Source organism: Haliotis rufescens, unplaced genomic scaffold (assembly GCF_023055435.1).
Source record: "Haliotis rufescens isolate VD_foot unplaced genomic scaffold, xgHalRufe1.0.p SCAF_1, whole genome shotgun sequence".
In the NCBI taxonomy this organism is placed as follows: Eukaryota; Metazoa; Mollusca; class Gastropoda; order Lepetellida; family Haliotidae; genus Haliotis; species Haliotis rufescens.
The window spans coordinates 81,071,971-81,090,034 of NW_025963779.1; the positions used below are offsets into that span (position 1 = coordinate 81,071,971).

General features: G+C 40.7%; 1 protein-coding gene across 4 annotated transcripts in view; it reads left to right on the forward strand.

Moving 5' to 3' along the window:
- The window catches only part of LOC124143732, a 71,294-nt gene extending 53,549 nt beyond the window's left edge, over window positions 1-17,745 (forward strand). For 3 of the 4 annotated variants that reach the window (XM_046512790.2, XM_046512792.2, XM_046512793.2), the window contains one exon: window positions 16,334-17,745. In XM_046512790.2, coding sequence (XP_046368746.1) covers window positions 16,410-17,534 — 1,125 coding nt within the window. In that variant the 5' untranslated portion in view covers window positions 16,334-16,409 and the 3' untranslated portion in view covers window positions 17,535-17,745. Of the gene's footprint in view, window positions 1-3,272; window positions 3,523-16,333 lie in introns of those variants that run through there. The other variant, XM_046512791.2, reaches the window with a different exon arrangement.
- The last annotated feature ends 319 nt before the right edge of the window (window positions 17,746-18,064 follow it).

Genomic DNA, 18,064 nt, shown 5'->3' on the forward strand with positions numbered 1-18,064 from the left:
TCTGTTAATGGCTGGAAAACTGCTTCAGTGCCTTTGCTTTGGGGGGGAAATGGTGCTATTCCTGTTCACGTCTCCCCATCTATCCATTCTACAGTTATACGTGCAGCACTGTATATTCCGCAGCTATACACGCAGAGCGGTATACTCTCATGTGTATCTTACACGAAGTTTCAATATACCGAAACTACGTTTATAACGAACACGCTTATAACGAACTGACGGATAAATCGAATTATTTTTGGCCCCGTCCATTTGCTGTATATATGCTCAAAACGAACTTCGGTTATAACGAATTAAGATTAGTGGTCCCTTTAAGTTCGTTATAACCGTAGTTTACTGTATTAGGTTCATATTCTGTTAACCTGAATGTAGATTTTACCCTGGGAGAATTGATCGCGTTAGTCAAGCTAAACTGACTGACACCATACACGTCGATTCCCTCTGAATGTGATCATTTCCTATAATGACACTATCTGATGACAAAAGGGTGTTTAAAAGAATTACAACATCAATTTATTATAAATCGATATCATACTGTTTACCACTTAAATAGCTTTTATAACAAAATTGCCAGTCTGTATGAAGTGTGTCGTAATCAAAGTCTTTCATCCGAACTCAATTCATTTTTTTCTAAAATAACATGGAAACTGGGTTGCATTAAAACAACACAGATCGTCCAGTCTATTTATACTGAGTTCGGATATACACGTTACTGGACATCAAAGCAGTAGTTATTAGATTATAATTGAAATGACAAAATAATTCACAAAAGCAACCCTAATTCCTAGAAACACAACGCTCGAGCATAGTATGATATTTCACTATAACACTCTCGCTATGCCATAAGCCATTAGTAGCCTAATAGAACCTTTAGACGGGTGTTATCTCGGCGCTCTATCGACTCGATTAGTAAAATGAATATTGCATGTTTGTTATTTCTATAAGCACCAGAGGCATATCGGTATTTACTGTATACACACGAGGGAAAACATCTGAATAGGGCTGAATACTTCTACAGATGACGACGGCATTAAGCACATTAGCAAATAGTGTAGCAAACTACGACGAAATGAAGTTGGAAACACACAATAAACACAATCAAGTGTTTGTGCATTGTTAACATGTGTTGGGGATTACTTTAGGCATTGATCAGAACTCGGTTGACTGTATGGAGATTGTAGTAACGTGTTGGAGTTATGGTCATCTCCACTGAGACGCATTTCATGAATATGAGAGTTTTTCTCATTTATTTGATCTCCACCTGTCGTGAGTCATCCTTGTGGAGAGTATCGATCGCACGTTAACCCTATTAATTTACTAAATTGTGTCGAGCAATTTGGACCCGGGGCCTTGTTTAATATTGATAGAAATTGGAGGTAATAGTCAATGAATTCCTAAACAGATTCGTGATTCTTTGAAATATTTTGATCATGGTTTTTCGGGGAACTGATAATTACAGAATAATGACATTAAGGACAAGATGGTTCATGTCATCATTGATGATGAGGCACGGCTCATGGACATTTTATGATGTTATTAGTTCACTCCGCTGGTCTTCTACCATTCTCCTCATGCCCCCACTTTGGGATGAACTCGTTGCAAAAGTCACAAGTGGCAGTTGAGACCGGATCCTGTTATATGTGTGATACCTCTTAAATTGTATTTATATGGACCATAATTACGATTTCGTGTATCGATTTCTCATCCTCTTCGAAAATCGTCAAATTGGATCCATTTATTTTCCATCTTTTCAAAATCCCATCTTAGAGAACCTCTATTTTGAAATGTCACGAAGACCTTGCGCGGTTTCAGAGATGTCTGAGACTTAAAATTAAGCTGAAATATTCCTATATTTCTCAATGACAGCAAATAATCGCGGGAACCTCGTCGATTTCAGTGTTAGACGTTTGACGAATATGCCTCCGGCAATCTTTACAAAATCAGTCTAATTTCACATCTCTGGTCTCAAGAACGTTTTAAAACCTTATCCTGAAATTAGATTTCTCTTCTTGTTCTCTTTCGCGGATTTTGAAATTATGAACGTGCACTTGTTATATTCCTTTTGCTAAACCCACACATTGGAGCTTTTTAGATCCCCTTGGAATGTAGAAACAGCTTATGGTTATAATACGTTTTTACTTGAATTAATATTATCTTCATTGAACATTAATTTAAAGAATGCTGACATCCTCCTCACCAAACAGATAATGATCAAATAAGGTGTTTTTGTTCCATTTGCTGTTGCCGATCTCTTCAGTTCTTGCTGTGCTTTTGAAGATTTGTTTGTAATGTATGTAGCATACTGACCTATTTAAAGCAAAAGGTCGGTCGATAGAAGCTAAATTATTGATGATTTGTGTATGTTGATTATTTCCATACAGATTTAATCTCGAGTTAAAGTATCCAATAACGTCTTCAGAATATATCGAGAATAACTAATTAATTTCACCAGAACGAATCTTGGCGCTGGTTGTGCGGCCTACACGTCCCTGCATATCAAATAAAGCTAGATTTCATCTTGTCGATGTAACTAATACCAAATACTCAATTCTTCGATATTGTAATTGATTTTGGAAATATAATAGCGTTGGTTTCTGGTATCAAATCTCGACACCCATTACAAATGTAGGAATTGGCGCGTTTGTCTTGCAGTAGAGATACGTTGGACTTTCTTCACAGATTACAGTTTACAGTTGGTAGTTTATCATGAGTTACAGCGTTTATAGAGAGAAACGCGTTAATCCGAACTGTTAATGTCGTCCGGAAATACAAGGTTCTGGATTTACCCGAGTAACGAATCATTACATGTATTTGCCCAGAAAGCTTGTCCGGGCTAACGGGATTTCATATATATCCATATTATATGCATTATGGGTATATATATATATGTTTAAAGATAACCTCGTATAAATAAAGACAGAAATTATTTGATGTATATCTCTATATCTATACCGGTACATGTCTTATTATAAATAATAGCTTTCATCTTGAAGGAATCACATGGCAATTATTTTAACGCAACTTAAAAGAGCTCCTTTTTCTATATCACGTTGTTTATCGACGTTGTATATACTCCGGTTATCGACAGGTTCTTTGAAGTAACTCATTTGCGTCGATACTTGAAAAACGTCAAATAAGACCATCAAAAGCCAAGCTATCTCTGAAGTAAAAGTCAATTGATCGTCATAGTTCTTTGCCGCGGCAGACCCAGAGAGCCTCCATCAGTTTTAGTATTCCGCTTACTAACTCCACAGCCGTTCGATACAAGTGAGTCGTGTGCGCGTACATGCAACTGTAGCTCCTCGACATTGTATCTCACGTGTGATGGTGCGGTGAGTCACGCAGGCAGATCTATACCTGATGGACGTGCCAGAACGAGGACAGGTAGGGAGGATACCACGTGCTGCAGCGTCCATTGTTACCGCTGTTGGTGATGCAGTATAGCGTGTAGATTACGAGGCCGAGGGCGTGACTCATGTACACACCATGGCGGGCGGGGAGGTTAACATCCGTGGCGTGGAGGTAAGAGTTGTAGTCAAAGTCGTTGTTGGGTTGATGATAATTACTGTTGTCGTCGCCTGTGACGGCCGTTGTCGTTGGCTTTGGCTTTCACATGTTGCTATTTTATGAAGGTGTTGCAAGCGCTTTGGAATTTGGGATGTTAAGATCTATGAGGGACAGAAATGGGGACAATTTTATTGCTGTAAACTGACGTTGTTATTTTCTCTGACAAGGGGGGTATAATTTTGTCGCGCTGATATAATTGGCCGTTATTTGCATAGACTTGTTGTGCTTGACTCTGTTCCACCTTCCTTTAAAGGTGCAATGTGGCCCGCGCCGTTATATAGCTGAAAGTTGTGTAAAACCATACTCTCTCAATCACTCACTCTCACACTACCCTTACAGATGTTTGGAAACTACAACCAAACAGTTCCTTCGTTAAAGACTTTTTCGACTTTTTCATTTTTTTCAGCGACAATGCTTCTTTGTTTGTTTGTTGTTTAACGCCGCACTCAGCAATATTCCAGCTATATGACGGCGGTCTGTAAATAATAGACTCTGGACCAGACAATCCACCGACTGGACAATCCTTCTAAAAAGGGAAAGAAAAGTCCAAATGTCGGCGTCGTGTATATATCACAACGTAGTCGTGGACGTCTGCTGCCTATGGTGAACAGCATTCACAACATCAAAGAAAGACAGTGTGTGGTCCTATATATGCGAGGCTACTTGAAATTGCGGAGTCTTTGATGTGCAACGTCGTCGTCGACGATAGAGTTTGCGAAGTGGTCGCAAGGGAGTGTCAACGACGTTGAGGTACGGAAACAACATATATCATCAGACACAAATTAATTTTCTCTACTCTTGGTGGAATTAATGCGTGACTGGTCCAGAGGTCAATCAATATATTTCAGTATATTTAGGCCTCAGGCCTCTGTGTGCAAACGTTATGGTACAGGCGGTATTACAGTTAACCGTATATTTCTTTCCATATGTGCATAGTAGAAATATTTTGCTAGATTTGTAATCATGATGTTAGAGTTAGTGGTATATCGCGCCACCGAGCACAGCTATATGTATTTGACATTAAACTCCTACATGGCGTGTATGTGTTTGAAAGCACGTATATATAAAGTGAGATAATGGGTGCTTTTATCAGTGTACGTTGGATGATATCGGATATCACGACCGTGACGTAAGGAGTACAATCCAAGGGCACGTAACCGAGTTACTGGACTGGTTACATGCTGCCGGGTAACGAACCTTGTCCAATCGTGCCATTCAGAGACAAGCCGAATGTCGTCTTGTTGATTACGGCAAGGGGCAAATGTTGGCGAATGCTATCAGGCAACCGCATGTTGGACGCGATACTCATTGCATCGGAGGTTATTTTGGAGGGAAGAAAACACCGTACTGAATGATATGATGTGTCGACATTGCACAGGCCTTCTTTCCTTAACCCAGATATATTTAAACCATTGCTCACGCAGCGGTTTTTGCAATTATGTATATTCAACGTCTGTTCCACGTTGAGCATGCTTGAGAGTAAATCGATCATGTTATCTACAGTCAAAACTACGAACGTTACCCTTCACTAATATACAAAGTACAGATCCTCAGCAGCAGACTGGCAAGTGAGATTCCTGTGTGATAAAAAGAGTGTACCAGATATGTGTTAGTAAACAATACAACGTTTTCGCCTCAAACGTAAATCTGTTATAAAAACGCATATCCTCAAGGGAGTACATCGCTTTCAAGATATTCGGAGACGATATTTGAGTTTTTTTACATGTCCCTGTGTTAGGCCGTCTGTTTCCCAAGGGGTATATCCTAGCAATGAAACGATCAGCTGAAACGTTGGCAATGTGTTTACCAATCATGTCTTCAGGATGAACAGAACAAAAAACCCAGTGCATTTACACGATGATGGTGGTGGGTGAGTTGGGTTTAACGCCGCTTTTAACAGTATTCCAGTTATATCACGGCGTGTCAGCTTAATGTGGGAGGAAAGCCCCAAGTGATGCAGGTCTCAGACGTTTACCACTTCGGTGAAACCCACGAGCACGGGTGTGGTGCTGACAAACCCAGAAACATAATCGGGGCGAACCGGGATTCGAACCCACAATCATAGGTTTCTGGCGTGCCCAAGGGACGCAACTCTGCACAGCGAATCGCGGCGCCTTAGACGACTGGACCACCCGTGCCCCCTACACGATGAAGACTTGAGGTGAAAGCGAATGTGTAACGATGTACGTATATTTACGTCGTGGTGAGGACGGCTAGCGACGTGGACATACCGGTAACAAACCACCCGACAGACTTTGAGGTTTCGTTTTTTGCCAACTCCTAAATCATCACACAAGCATGCGCCACGCACAAACACACATTCAAGCACGGACAAAAACGTACATGCACACGTTCCCTGAAATAGTGATCACTATTTCATCCCTGAAATGAAATGCCATGATATTACTCGCAAATAAAACCGACAAAACCATTTCTGTAATCATAACCAATCTCCGCTAAGCTGTCCCCCACAAAACAGCTTGTCAGGTTCACAGGCACACGCTTACCCATAGTTTCACAAACTCTTTTGATTTCATCGTTATCTTGTTGTCTTTAATAACAAGTAGGGGAGGTATATCTTTATCATTGCAAATTGGACGGATAAGCCTACATGATAGTTGTTAAACCACATCATTAGGATAGGGGAAGATGTTTATAAAGGACTGGGTATGATAACGCCCTTATTCACACTATCTGCGTGATTTTAAAACAAATGAGAAAAGCGTTTATTAATCGTAAGTTCTCACATGTGTTCATGTATATATACACCCTTTTTAAAAATGGAGCTGCAATTTATTTTCTATGATATTATCATGTACGTACAACTAGCCGGAATCGGAGTGAATTTAGATCCCGTTTGTCGCTGGAGTGAGGCTGAATGGTATAATTCCAGTTTCCCCGTGGGATAAAGGGTTTGAACGAGGTCCAGTGAGAGGGGTTGGACCAGATGGTAGAACAGTGTTAAGGCAATGAAACCGAAACTTGGGCTTACACAGTGAGTGAGTGAACATATTTAACGCCGCTTTGGGCAGTATTTTTGTAATATCATGACGTGTCAGCTCAAAGTGGAAGAAAGATCAACGTGAAGGCAGTGAGAAAAAATGCGTTTATTATGGCAAAGTGAGAGGACATAGGCCCATAGTTCAACTTATATACAAGGTATGCGTGTTTTATTTCAACAATGCATGATGTATGGACAATGCAATATTTTGTGAAGGTTTATGGGCAGTTGGCCAGTGGTGAAAAAAAAAGGAATTTCGTTCCCACATTTTCCTATATACCTACAACCTTTCCTATTGCATAAAGCAGGTTAATGTAACTTCTTTGATAACGGTGTTAGAACCTACACCGAAACGTCGCTCTTAATTGTAATACAGAAGTTGTTCATCCATAAATTCTTATCCTTACGAGGTGTATGTACACGACTTTCATTGGGTGGTAAGCTTGCATGTGCGCGCGTAAATTGTCAGGGGGTCAAAATTGCATAAATTGAAGGAAAATGTTTAATTTGACAAAATTGGACGTAACATATTTATATTTGTTTAAAGTCATTCAATTATCTAAATTAAATGTTAGGTTATATGAATTTGGCAAACATTTTGTTTCATTTAACTGTTATTTGCTCCGACGTTATTGTTAGCGTCATGTCATCCGAAGACGGAGCGAATGAGTCCAGAATAATTTCATAGAATGGATATATAAGACACTGGATAATCGAAGACAACGTTAATAGTGGTGATTTTTGTATCAGTTCATCTGATATATCTGAAACATCTTCAGAATGTAAAAACAATATCATTCCTCACTCTTTGTATAGCAAGGTTTAGCAAGATTATTTAACGTTTATAGTGACGTGCATGTACGTGCATGTGACTACTTGTACGAGTCCGGACTAATGCTGGTGGTGAAATAGTTCTAGTCCTTGCCGCGGTTTAGCAAGGATACCCCACCACATTCTACTGACTGTGTCGACCAGTCCTTGGTTTATCCCCTTAATGCCGAGGGACAGGCAGGGTAACAAGAAGTACCATTTTTTAAAGGCCTTTGGTATGGTACAGGCAGAGGATCGAACAGCCGACATTCCTCTCTCCGGGCAGACGACTAGACTATGGGGACGGTCGGCAATAGAAAGGGAAGGAGATGCACATGGATGAATGTATTGAATATAAGTAAAGTAATGTTGCTAGACGGAAGATCTATAACCACAGAATCTCCTCGTAGAGTTATACCGCGTCGTGTTGCTCGACCACAACGTGGTTGTCACTATCTTTATCGACAAGTGCTTATCTGCTGAGGTCGGTTTACATCGCCCGATAACCACAGCATCTCCTCGTCGCAGAGTCACTGTCTACAGCGTCGTGTTGCTCGACCACTTTCTTTATCAACAAGTGCTTATCTCCTGAAGTCGCCTAATTACGCACGTTTTCGTTACAACACATCGGAAAATGAGGCGATTCTAATTATCAAGAGAAAAGAAAAACATCCATCAGAGAGAAATATGACCAACACAAACGGAATTATTACCGGCGTACTAAATTGGATTGGTTGTAGAATTTTAATAACGTATGTCATTAAGCATGTTTGTGAAGAATTTGATGTCCACAGTTGCAAATATATGTCAAAATGTAGGGCGTTTGTGACGTGATGAGCTCGACGTCACCAGACCGGTAACAGCGGATGGGCTCAGCGGAGGGGGCTCAGTTTCATTAAGATTAAACATCTTAAAGCCGAAGTCGCCCGTGGGTGATTCTTTGACTAGAATTAGTCCCTGGCAGCATATCCTGTTGGGATTGTCTGGTCCAGACTCGATTATAAACAGGGCACCGTCATAGTCCTGGAATATTCCTTTAGAAGTGCGGAGTGAAATATTTCCCTTTACGTGTCAAGTTAAAGATTCTATGTTCCAAAAGTGTATGCTTCAGGCTCTTAAATATCAAATGGTCGGTCCCTTAAAAGCAAACGTTAGACCACAACATATGCCCCCCCCCCCCTCCTCTCTCTCTCCCTCTCACCCCACCCACCCCTTCTGTGTCATCCCGTGTCCCATACCATGTAATTTAGTCACGTCATGACGCCCCTACTTTTTTCAAACTGCAGCACCTACCAGACAATTTGCTGCAACCTCCGGCAAGCATCAAGCAAGAACTACATGAAGACTCCCAAGACCACCTGACCGTATATAATAGGTAGCAAATGAAGTTACTTATTCTGCTCCAAGGCAATTTCTACACTGCTTAATCCTCAAACATCAACGGGGTTTGATTCTTTGTCGTGGTAAAACCATATACATGTAATTGTTTCTTATTCTGTCAATTAATCTACAACAATCCTATCATATTTCCCACAGTTCTGAGAGGTGAGGTTGGTTGTGGTAACGTGAGTCCTTAACAAACGGAAGGTTGGTAATCTCCGGGCAAGCGGTCATACCCTGTGGTCAGTGTGGTGGCGATACTTGATCATTGGCTTTCATTGATTGAACCGCATGTGGTATAAAGTCGGGTAATTACATGAAATTGGCTCGGTTTTCATTCATCGGTTACAATAATGCAGATGATCCCTTAAACATATCATATGGCGGCAAGGGATCTTTGTTTCAGGTACTGCTGATATATGTCATCGCCGTCTAATAACGGCAAGTTTGATCTACGGTGGTCCAGTTGCCGAGGATCACGTGACCAATGAACATGAAATAGGGGACGAGCAATTTCAGCGAACTAGAGTGACTGAGTCTGGTTTAACGCAGTTTTTAGCAGTATTTCAGTTATATCACGGCGTCTCAGATTTTTAAGTGCAATCGGGTCACTTTATCCATAATCCAAATAAAAGGTCACCGACATTCGCTGTTCAGAGTTGCGTCCCTTAGGAGTGCCAGAATCCGATGATCGTGGGTCCGAATTCCAGATTAACCCTGATGATTCTTGGTTTGTCAACACTAAAGCCGTTCTCGTTGGTTTCTCGTGAAGGAGCATTAAGCCAAGCTCACTCACAACTCCCTGATGCCGCTGTGGTATAAGAGTGCGATTTAGCGGGAATGAACAGTGCCGCGAGAATATGGAGAATAAAGGTAACCCTACGGACTATGTGAAGGTTCCATAAAATACAGTAAATAATATTTTAGACTTACGAGTTACAAAACAAATACGTTATTCACTGGACGTGGTCGATGTCTTAAGAAGAATATGTTCCCTAATGGTTCCCAATAATGTTTCGGATTCTCGTTTCACAGAAACATGTAATATTTCTATAAGCAGTGTATTCTGTCTCGGACAAAACTCCCAGCCACGCCTGGAACATTAACTAGTTGGTACCTAAATGTCATTGAGATTTTGAACAGACCAGTGTATAACCTCGGCAAAATAAGACGGAACGCGTGGGATGAGACTCACCATGGCGGGAAGCTTATTTCTCTTCTACGTTCATGGTCGAGCGTTATATCATATGTAAGCGGCTATTTATAAGAGTACTGGCATATATTTATACATCTACATATTGTTAACTTGTTACATCAGCGATGGGGCTCATTATGTTAGATTAGTCCAGGGCTGTTTAGTACGCACCGAATACCATGTTTACGTATACCGGTATGTGATTATCCAGTACATTTAAATACACATATTTATTCCATCGCCTTCCCATCAGCATTATAACAAACGTGGAAAGTGACAAAATTAAAAAATAAAACCCATGCCATATATCCCGTGGTTCTACCTTATACGATTATCCTGATAATTCTATACCAATAGAGCTGTCTTCGCATCTTTTATTGTGTATTTCTGAGACGAGATGAAGAGAAATAACAACATAATAATGAACAAATATATGTCCAATATTGAATATAATTTTGGTTGTTTTGAAATATTCTTTTGGGTATTTCATTACGTAAATTGATGCCAAACAGGTGCGTGTCTTGTCCAATTAAGATACATGATAAACTATCTAATTGTTTATATATTCAATACATTATATACTTGGTGAAAGAAGTCATTTTATGTTGTGTCGAAAAAGCGTCAAATTCCGTTTTACACATCGAGACTTTCAATACCATGAATGAAAATTAGGGGAGATATATATTAATCAAAATACCAGTGTCGTCTTTCTCCGACGTTATCAAAGACATAAAACTAGCCATGACGTCAAAATAGAATGGTGTTATTCTTTTTGGTATTTCATTACATTTGATGATAAGGCTAGTGCTCCATTAATAATGGTGCAACATTAGTCAAATTACACTTACACATTCAGGAGAATGTTGGAATATAAGGACTAAGTTATAGGTTAGATAGGGATATCCATTTCTCTATTACCTCTTTTTTTATGAAGTACGATTTCATTTCTTATGGGGTTCTTTTATAACTAAACGTATACAGTTTCAATATCGATATTTGTGTTGGAATAGTTTGGTTCCTCGTGAACAAAACGCCACGAAAATATATTGTCCTCATCGACAGCTAATTCTCACCAAGTGACCTGGGTTACAATAAACTTGTGCTAAGTATAGCGGAGTTATGCCCCCTTTTCTTTGTACGTGTGTAACTCTCTGTCGCCTTTTGACGTCATAAAAACGAGAAAAATCAGATTTCGTCATTTACGGCATGCTATTTTTGGCATTGAATGTATGTCGTTATACATACGCATATAACTCCATTTGATATATAGTTATGTCGTTCAGATATTAGGCAGTATTTTGTTCGTTCAGTTTCCGTAAAGCTTCTAAATAAAAAAAATCGTCGCACGGTACTTTTGTCGTTGTACCGATAAAAAGCGGAGAAATTTACTGTTTTTCAACGCAGAATAAATTCCCGGACAACACCTTGAAGTGTCTTTTTTTAAAACCGGTTTAATATTTGCAGTTAAATGTACACCATCAAATAGGAAATTTTATAGACAGAGGTATAGATTCAGTGCCGCGTGAGCGCAATTCTCGCACAACCTTCACTTTTCCGATCTTAGGAAAATGTTCGTTAGAAAAAAACTCGGCATCCAGAGGGTTAATTCTTTTTACAGGCCGCCGTGACAAAGCTGGAATATTGCTAACTGCGGCGTTAAACAACATTCACTCACTTATCCTTTATGTGCCGTTGGCGGTAAACTGGGCGGGTGTAATATTAAAAAGCCATGTTAGTTTTAGATACGTAGGTGTTAAATGTAAGTTGCTCAGGGCTGAGCATGTGTAACACAAACTGTTTAAGGTGGGTGTTGTTTCTTTGAAATATGTAATGTCAGAATGAATACAAAAATAACCTTTTTGTTCGTCAATAAAAATCGTGACTCAAAAGAAGAAACCTAATTGCAATCTTTATGTAATCTGTGTGTACAGCCGAAGACGCTTCCCACACTAGTCCTAAAATACTTCTTTATCATACTGCAATACGTATGCTGTGAAAATTGGCATAGATAAGATTGCATTACGTTAATGATATGTTTCAATTACATCATACAAAATGGGCCCTTTCTTGTTGCTTTCTAGTAAGGCTTTTTTCTTAAATATTTTTTCTAGGGATTTAGTCCAAAACCGTGGGATTGGTGATTGCCACCATCATTGGATCCAGAACTGTCTCCTCAAGAATACCAGATTCTAGTTCAATTTTTACTGCTGAGGCCAAAGCTATCTTTACAGTTTTGACCTATATTAAACATCAAAACCAATCTAAAAATGTCATCATCTTCACCGATTCATTGTCATGCCTTCAGGCACTTAAAAGTGTCTCCTCAAATCATCCTATAATCCTTGACATTTTAGAACTTTTCAATGATCTTTCTACTGGCCAATGCGACATCGTCTTTTGCTGGTTACCAAGTCATGTAGGCATAACAGGTAACTCAAAAGCCAATGCTGCAGCTAAAGGAGCTCTTGACAAACCGTTATCTCCATTACTTATCCCGTACAGCGATTTCAAACCAACTATTAAAAGTTATACACGGGATCTCATGCAAAAGAGGTGGGACACCCAGGTAGGAAGCAATTAACTTCACGAATTAAAACAAACAATCGTTCAAACCTACTTGGGTTGTCAGTCAAGACATGGCGAGGTCGTTTTACAACGATGTCGTATTGGCCACAGTCGGTTTACACACGAATATCTGCTTAAGACTGTGTGCACTTTGCAGAGGTACTGAAAGTCCCCATGATCCCCAGCGAGCTGGCCTAGCTTTGGTTACTGGTGCCCTATAGCCCGTGTTTTAAAACTGTATATATAATATTGTCATGCTAAAGGTTTATAGTTTAAGTTTCCCCACGTTTGTGAAAGTTTTGGTCTTCAAAATTAACCAACGATTGCAAAAACCGCTCAACGGCAACGGCAACGACAACGGCAACGGCAGCCAATTCCTGAAACTTGTTAAATCACAGACCACTAAAGTGTTTTTGGATATTTGAAAACGGGTGGTAGTCACTAGGGGCCAGATCTGGAGAATAAGGTGGATGGGGTAGAAGCCTTTATCATACCGCCATGTCAGAATGATGAGATCTGATTGGTCTACGTGATATTCATAAAATACTGCGTAACCCGCTTTGGAGGGTAATACATTTCTCAGCGGGGGAATAAATCTCTTATAACCCTCCACGAGCAATATAGGCTGCACGTGGATTTCTTAGAGACGGAATACATCCCGCTTCAAAGCAAAAATCCGCACGCTTTTTCCGAGTCAATGGAAGTCACGTGACATCGCAAAAGTTAACCGCAGCTCAATCGAACAGCTGTTTTATCAATTTTGAATCTGTGTTAATTCTTTAACAATGTCACATTAAAACATGTCGGTAAGATAAATTCGTTGTAGCAGGATCACTTGGAGTATATGGGGTTTTATGCATAAAACCCCTTGTACCCCTCGTGATCCTGCTACAACCGGTGTATCAATATTCCCGTACAGCAGCCATTGCAACATGACAGCATGCCTGGTGTGAACTGCAGCATTGTCCTCATGACGGAGAACACCACGTCCAAGTTTGCCGAGACTCCTGGCTTTGAAACTCGCGTACGCCTTTCAAAGAGTTGGCATACTATTCAACATTCATGGTTATTCCCCAAGGTAAATAACTGATGTGTATTACCCGTGAAGATCCGGGGTAGAATAGGTCTTCAGCAACCAATGCTTGCCGTAAAAGGCGACTATGCTTGTCGTAAGATACGACTAACGGGATGGGGTGGTCAGGCTCGCTGACTTCGTTGATGCATGTCATCGTATCCCAATTGCTCATGATGTCAATCACTGGATTGTCTGATCCAGACTCGATTATTTACAGACCGCCGTCATGTAGCTGGAATATTGCTGAGTGCGGCGTTAAACAACAAAACAACCAACTTTCTGTCCCAAAAGCAGGTGGCCATAACTTTCTTAGTGGATCTGCTTTAAACTTCTTGGATTTGGGAGACCTGACTGTTTCCACTAAATGTATTCTTGTTTACTCTCGGGATCCTAGAGATGGATTCAGATCACTAACCTAATCTTGTGGGATGCGATAATATCTGGTTAACAGGGAATTTGAGGCGGGTAGCCTTCAAATATCCGGTAGCATTCTTTGAACCAATCGCACACAAAACCTTTGACCGTCGTGGATTATTGCTGAGTGCAGCGTTAACCAACAGAGAAACAAACCTTTGACATCTGTAGATGTTGATGAAAGGTTGTTTCTTATTGGCCCATGGGAAAGCCTGTGATCTCTTCTAACTCGTAGTGTAATGCGTCATTACCAGGTTGTCGACGGCATCATTGCTTTCTTTTGTGGTGTTGGGTCGACCAGTGTGGTGTCATCCAACGTTTAGTTGTGGCATATGATAGGGCAGCCTCCCCACAAACAGCATGCATCCCTTCATCGGTATTTTTTAGCGACTGACCCCCTAGTTTGAAAACTTTCGTGTCTGCTCTATACTCAGTTTTACCACTGTGGTGCCAAGGAGTAGGGTACCTCCGAGTCGAATTCAATTATCAGCACGCCACTTGACTGGAGCAGGTCAAATTGTGAAAGATGGCTCACCAAGCACAGGTCAATACTGATAAGTGTAACATGCAAGCATAACAACAACCTAGATATGAAAGCCTGAAACCTTTTGATAATACCTTGTACGTGACTAGCATGAGACATGAGAAACTCGATCTGGAGTAGGATATGCACGCACCTGTTCACAAAAGCCGTGTGTCAAAAATGATGAAAGTATACAAATACCAATATACGAATATTCATAATACAATACCTTTTAGATTGCAGAGTAAATTGTCACAAATATCAAGGCTGGTGCCATTTGTTCTGAAACACGCTTATTAAACATTTGATAAAAATCACGATTCTTTGTTGACAATACGCTCTGTATAATAATAATAAATAATAAGTGCATTTATAATACGCGAGAGACTCCATTCACCAAGTGGATGTTCATAGCGCTACACTATTATTACCCCGGTCAATGGATCAGTAAGCACTCGATTTTCATTCTCAGCTCCCTTGGGAGTATACAACCCAAGCTGCCTGTGAGGCGCTAGAAGGTTAGCAGCCACATTACCATCTCATCCCTCATCTCAGGGTACCCACTCACTGCTGGGTGAACAGAGGCACATTTCGAACAAAGTCACTTGCTTAAGGAGATACCACATGTGGTACATGTGCTTCAGTGAGGGGCAGGACCGAAGCCCTAGAAACTCTCAGGAGTCAAGCTGCTGAACGTGGTCACCCATCCAACTACTCTCCGAAACCAACGGTGCTTAACTTCACCTGATTTGGGATCTGTGATCTGTGCGCTGTACTCTGTGCATAGGACCACGTGCCACTACTGTATCGCGATTCTTTGTTCACAATACGATATGTATCGCGATTCTTTGTTGATAATACGGTATATGGCGATACTTTGTCCACGATATACTATTTCTGATAAACGTTTACATGTCAAATTATTTGAATTCCCAAAGCACCTTGACAAATATATGTTCAGATGAAACGATTGTTACAAATGAAAACGCTGAAAAGTGCGTCAAAATAACTACAAATGGTTGAAAGGCTAATTTTAGCATATATCAGCAACACAATACAGAATTAATCATATCGTGTGTCAAAGTGGATATCACGGTGCCCGTGAATCGATCCAGTCTCACTACACAGAGGTTTATGGGACATAAGTGACTTTGAAACAGTTTGTTGCTGCTAATGTAGATGTTGTCCCGGGCGTTCTGACAGAAGAGTGGGTATTGCATGACCTCTGACTAAAGTTTGATGGAAGCATGTATCTGGTAGCCGTTCCTCCTTACAAAACCTCATTATGCGTTGACAGAGTGGAGCTCTTTAACAGGTAAAGGAATGCTTCACTCTCCAGCCGAGCGCATGATCTCTTTCAAACGTGTTCCCAGATTGCTCTACGTTACCGGTAAAAAGTCTCTTTCTAGTTACTGGTGTGCATACACAAATAGTGAAGGTTACCCAAAGTCAAGAGACTTTGTTGAAGATTTATTGGCATACGTGTATTCCGTCTTTTTGTTTGACGTCTGTTCCTAAATTGTCATTGTTATTCATTTTTTATATAAATGGCAACAATGGCACTTAACATGTGTTACCATCTGCTTGGTGGAGCGCGAAGTGTATGTGAATATCTAACCATTCACATTTTAATGTGGGACAGTCAGGAATATCAATTATAGTAGGTTTAGAGTACATATCGATCGCAACATGTGATGGTATATGCCATTTAATATTGCAAAATACCACGTGTCAGAAAATCTTTTGATGTGTATCATGTCGTATGATTTCTGTTATGAGTAAAATATTTGTTTTTCTTGTCAGGTACCCGACCCCGTGCGATGCATCGTTCCGAGCAACACCGCTGTCGATGGTGTTGACGTAGTGTGACGTAGCGGCCATGATGGCGGACCCATCACATGGCTCCCCTCAACACAAGGCCTACAGTAACATGAGGTTTGGTCCCGGCCACAAGACGGGCCATTTTCCAGCATACGATATGAGAGTCGACGGAGGCACGGCTGTACGGAATACTGTCAAGAACATGGTCAGCAATCTAGAAAATGTCATCACAAATCTGCACGGCATTGTGGGAGATTTACGAGTGCTCGTCCATCAGATTGATGTGGTGACCAACAAGATTGATGGGAAGTACGGTGTTTATTGGGAGAAATCCGGTTTGAACCATGTCAGTAATACCCAAGAGAAGGTATCTAAGGCAAAGGACATGGATTCCTTTGGTGTATGTAGATGGAAAATGTTGCGAGAAAAATACGATTCCACAGAATTCTCTCCTGATATTGATTGGTCGTATTTAGGATTAGGTGAGTGCAATAAAAATCCTGACACGAAAGGCGTAGTAGGCAGGAAACTTCATTCCAAGAAACTCCGACGAGTCAAACATTTGGACACATCTGTGGACTCGTCCGGAGTGAGCACCGACTGTGACCTTGACAACGAAGATTTCCGGTTACAATTTGGAAGTGATTTAGGATTGTTCAAATCCCCTCATGGAAAATTTGATCTCCAAGGTGAAATTAATTTTGATTGTTTGGAAATGGATGGCCATTCCAGTGACCTGGACTGTGACGTGAAGGCAAGAGCAAAGTCGAGGAACATTTCTCTACCCGCGCCCGTGCCCCAGCACACCTACTGCAAGGATGTCACCGGTGGCTGCTCGAAGGAAACATACTGCGGAATGTATGAATCACTGATGGAATCCAAATTAGAAACTTTATCCAACTGTGACGCAAACAGCGATTTTTCGGAGGAACTAGAAGACGATTTACCGCCTGTAGTAGACGATGTACCTTCTGTGAAGTCCTTAGACTTTGAGGCGGAGTACAACCGCCATGTCAATCCTTGGACATCTTTCGGTTTGGTGCACATCGACTCCACACAAGAGTCTGATGAGGTGCTGTCTGAAAGCGCATCAGACATTCTCAACGACAACTACATAGAAACCAGCTATATCAATCCAGGCTTCGATGACGTTCAACCACTGGTGCAACAGACTATATGTTAGTTAACACGTATGTTTTTTAGTCCATGGAATTAGGTTACTGTTGTTACCTTTCTGCGGAGGTCTTTTTGGTGCAAGTCATTTATTAATACTTTTCACATGTCTTGATTGTTTCACATTTTCTTCATGTACATGCATTGATTGGTAACTCTCGAAAGAATGGTATGACGAATGGAGGCAATGCATGGACTCCTTGAATAAATCTTAAACGTTTTGACTTTTACTACTTTTTTAGGATTTGATTCTGAAATATTAAACGTCAACGCCAGAGAAACAGTCTCGTTTATCGAAACGGATTCCATTGGACGCAAAAAGGCAAAGTAACTGTGGAAATTATATGAATGGGTCACTGAAAATCAGTGATGACACCAGGTGTTTGCGAAAAAGGTAAGCGTGTTTTCCTGCCCTACTGGTAGAACCGGCCGTGCTTTTCTACAAATTCAGATGTGCACATTTTATTTCTGTATCCCTACACGCTATCACGCATAGTGTAGAGCGTCTCGTCTTGGATGAGATATGAGTGACTGGGCTAA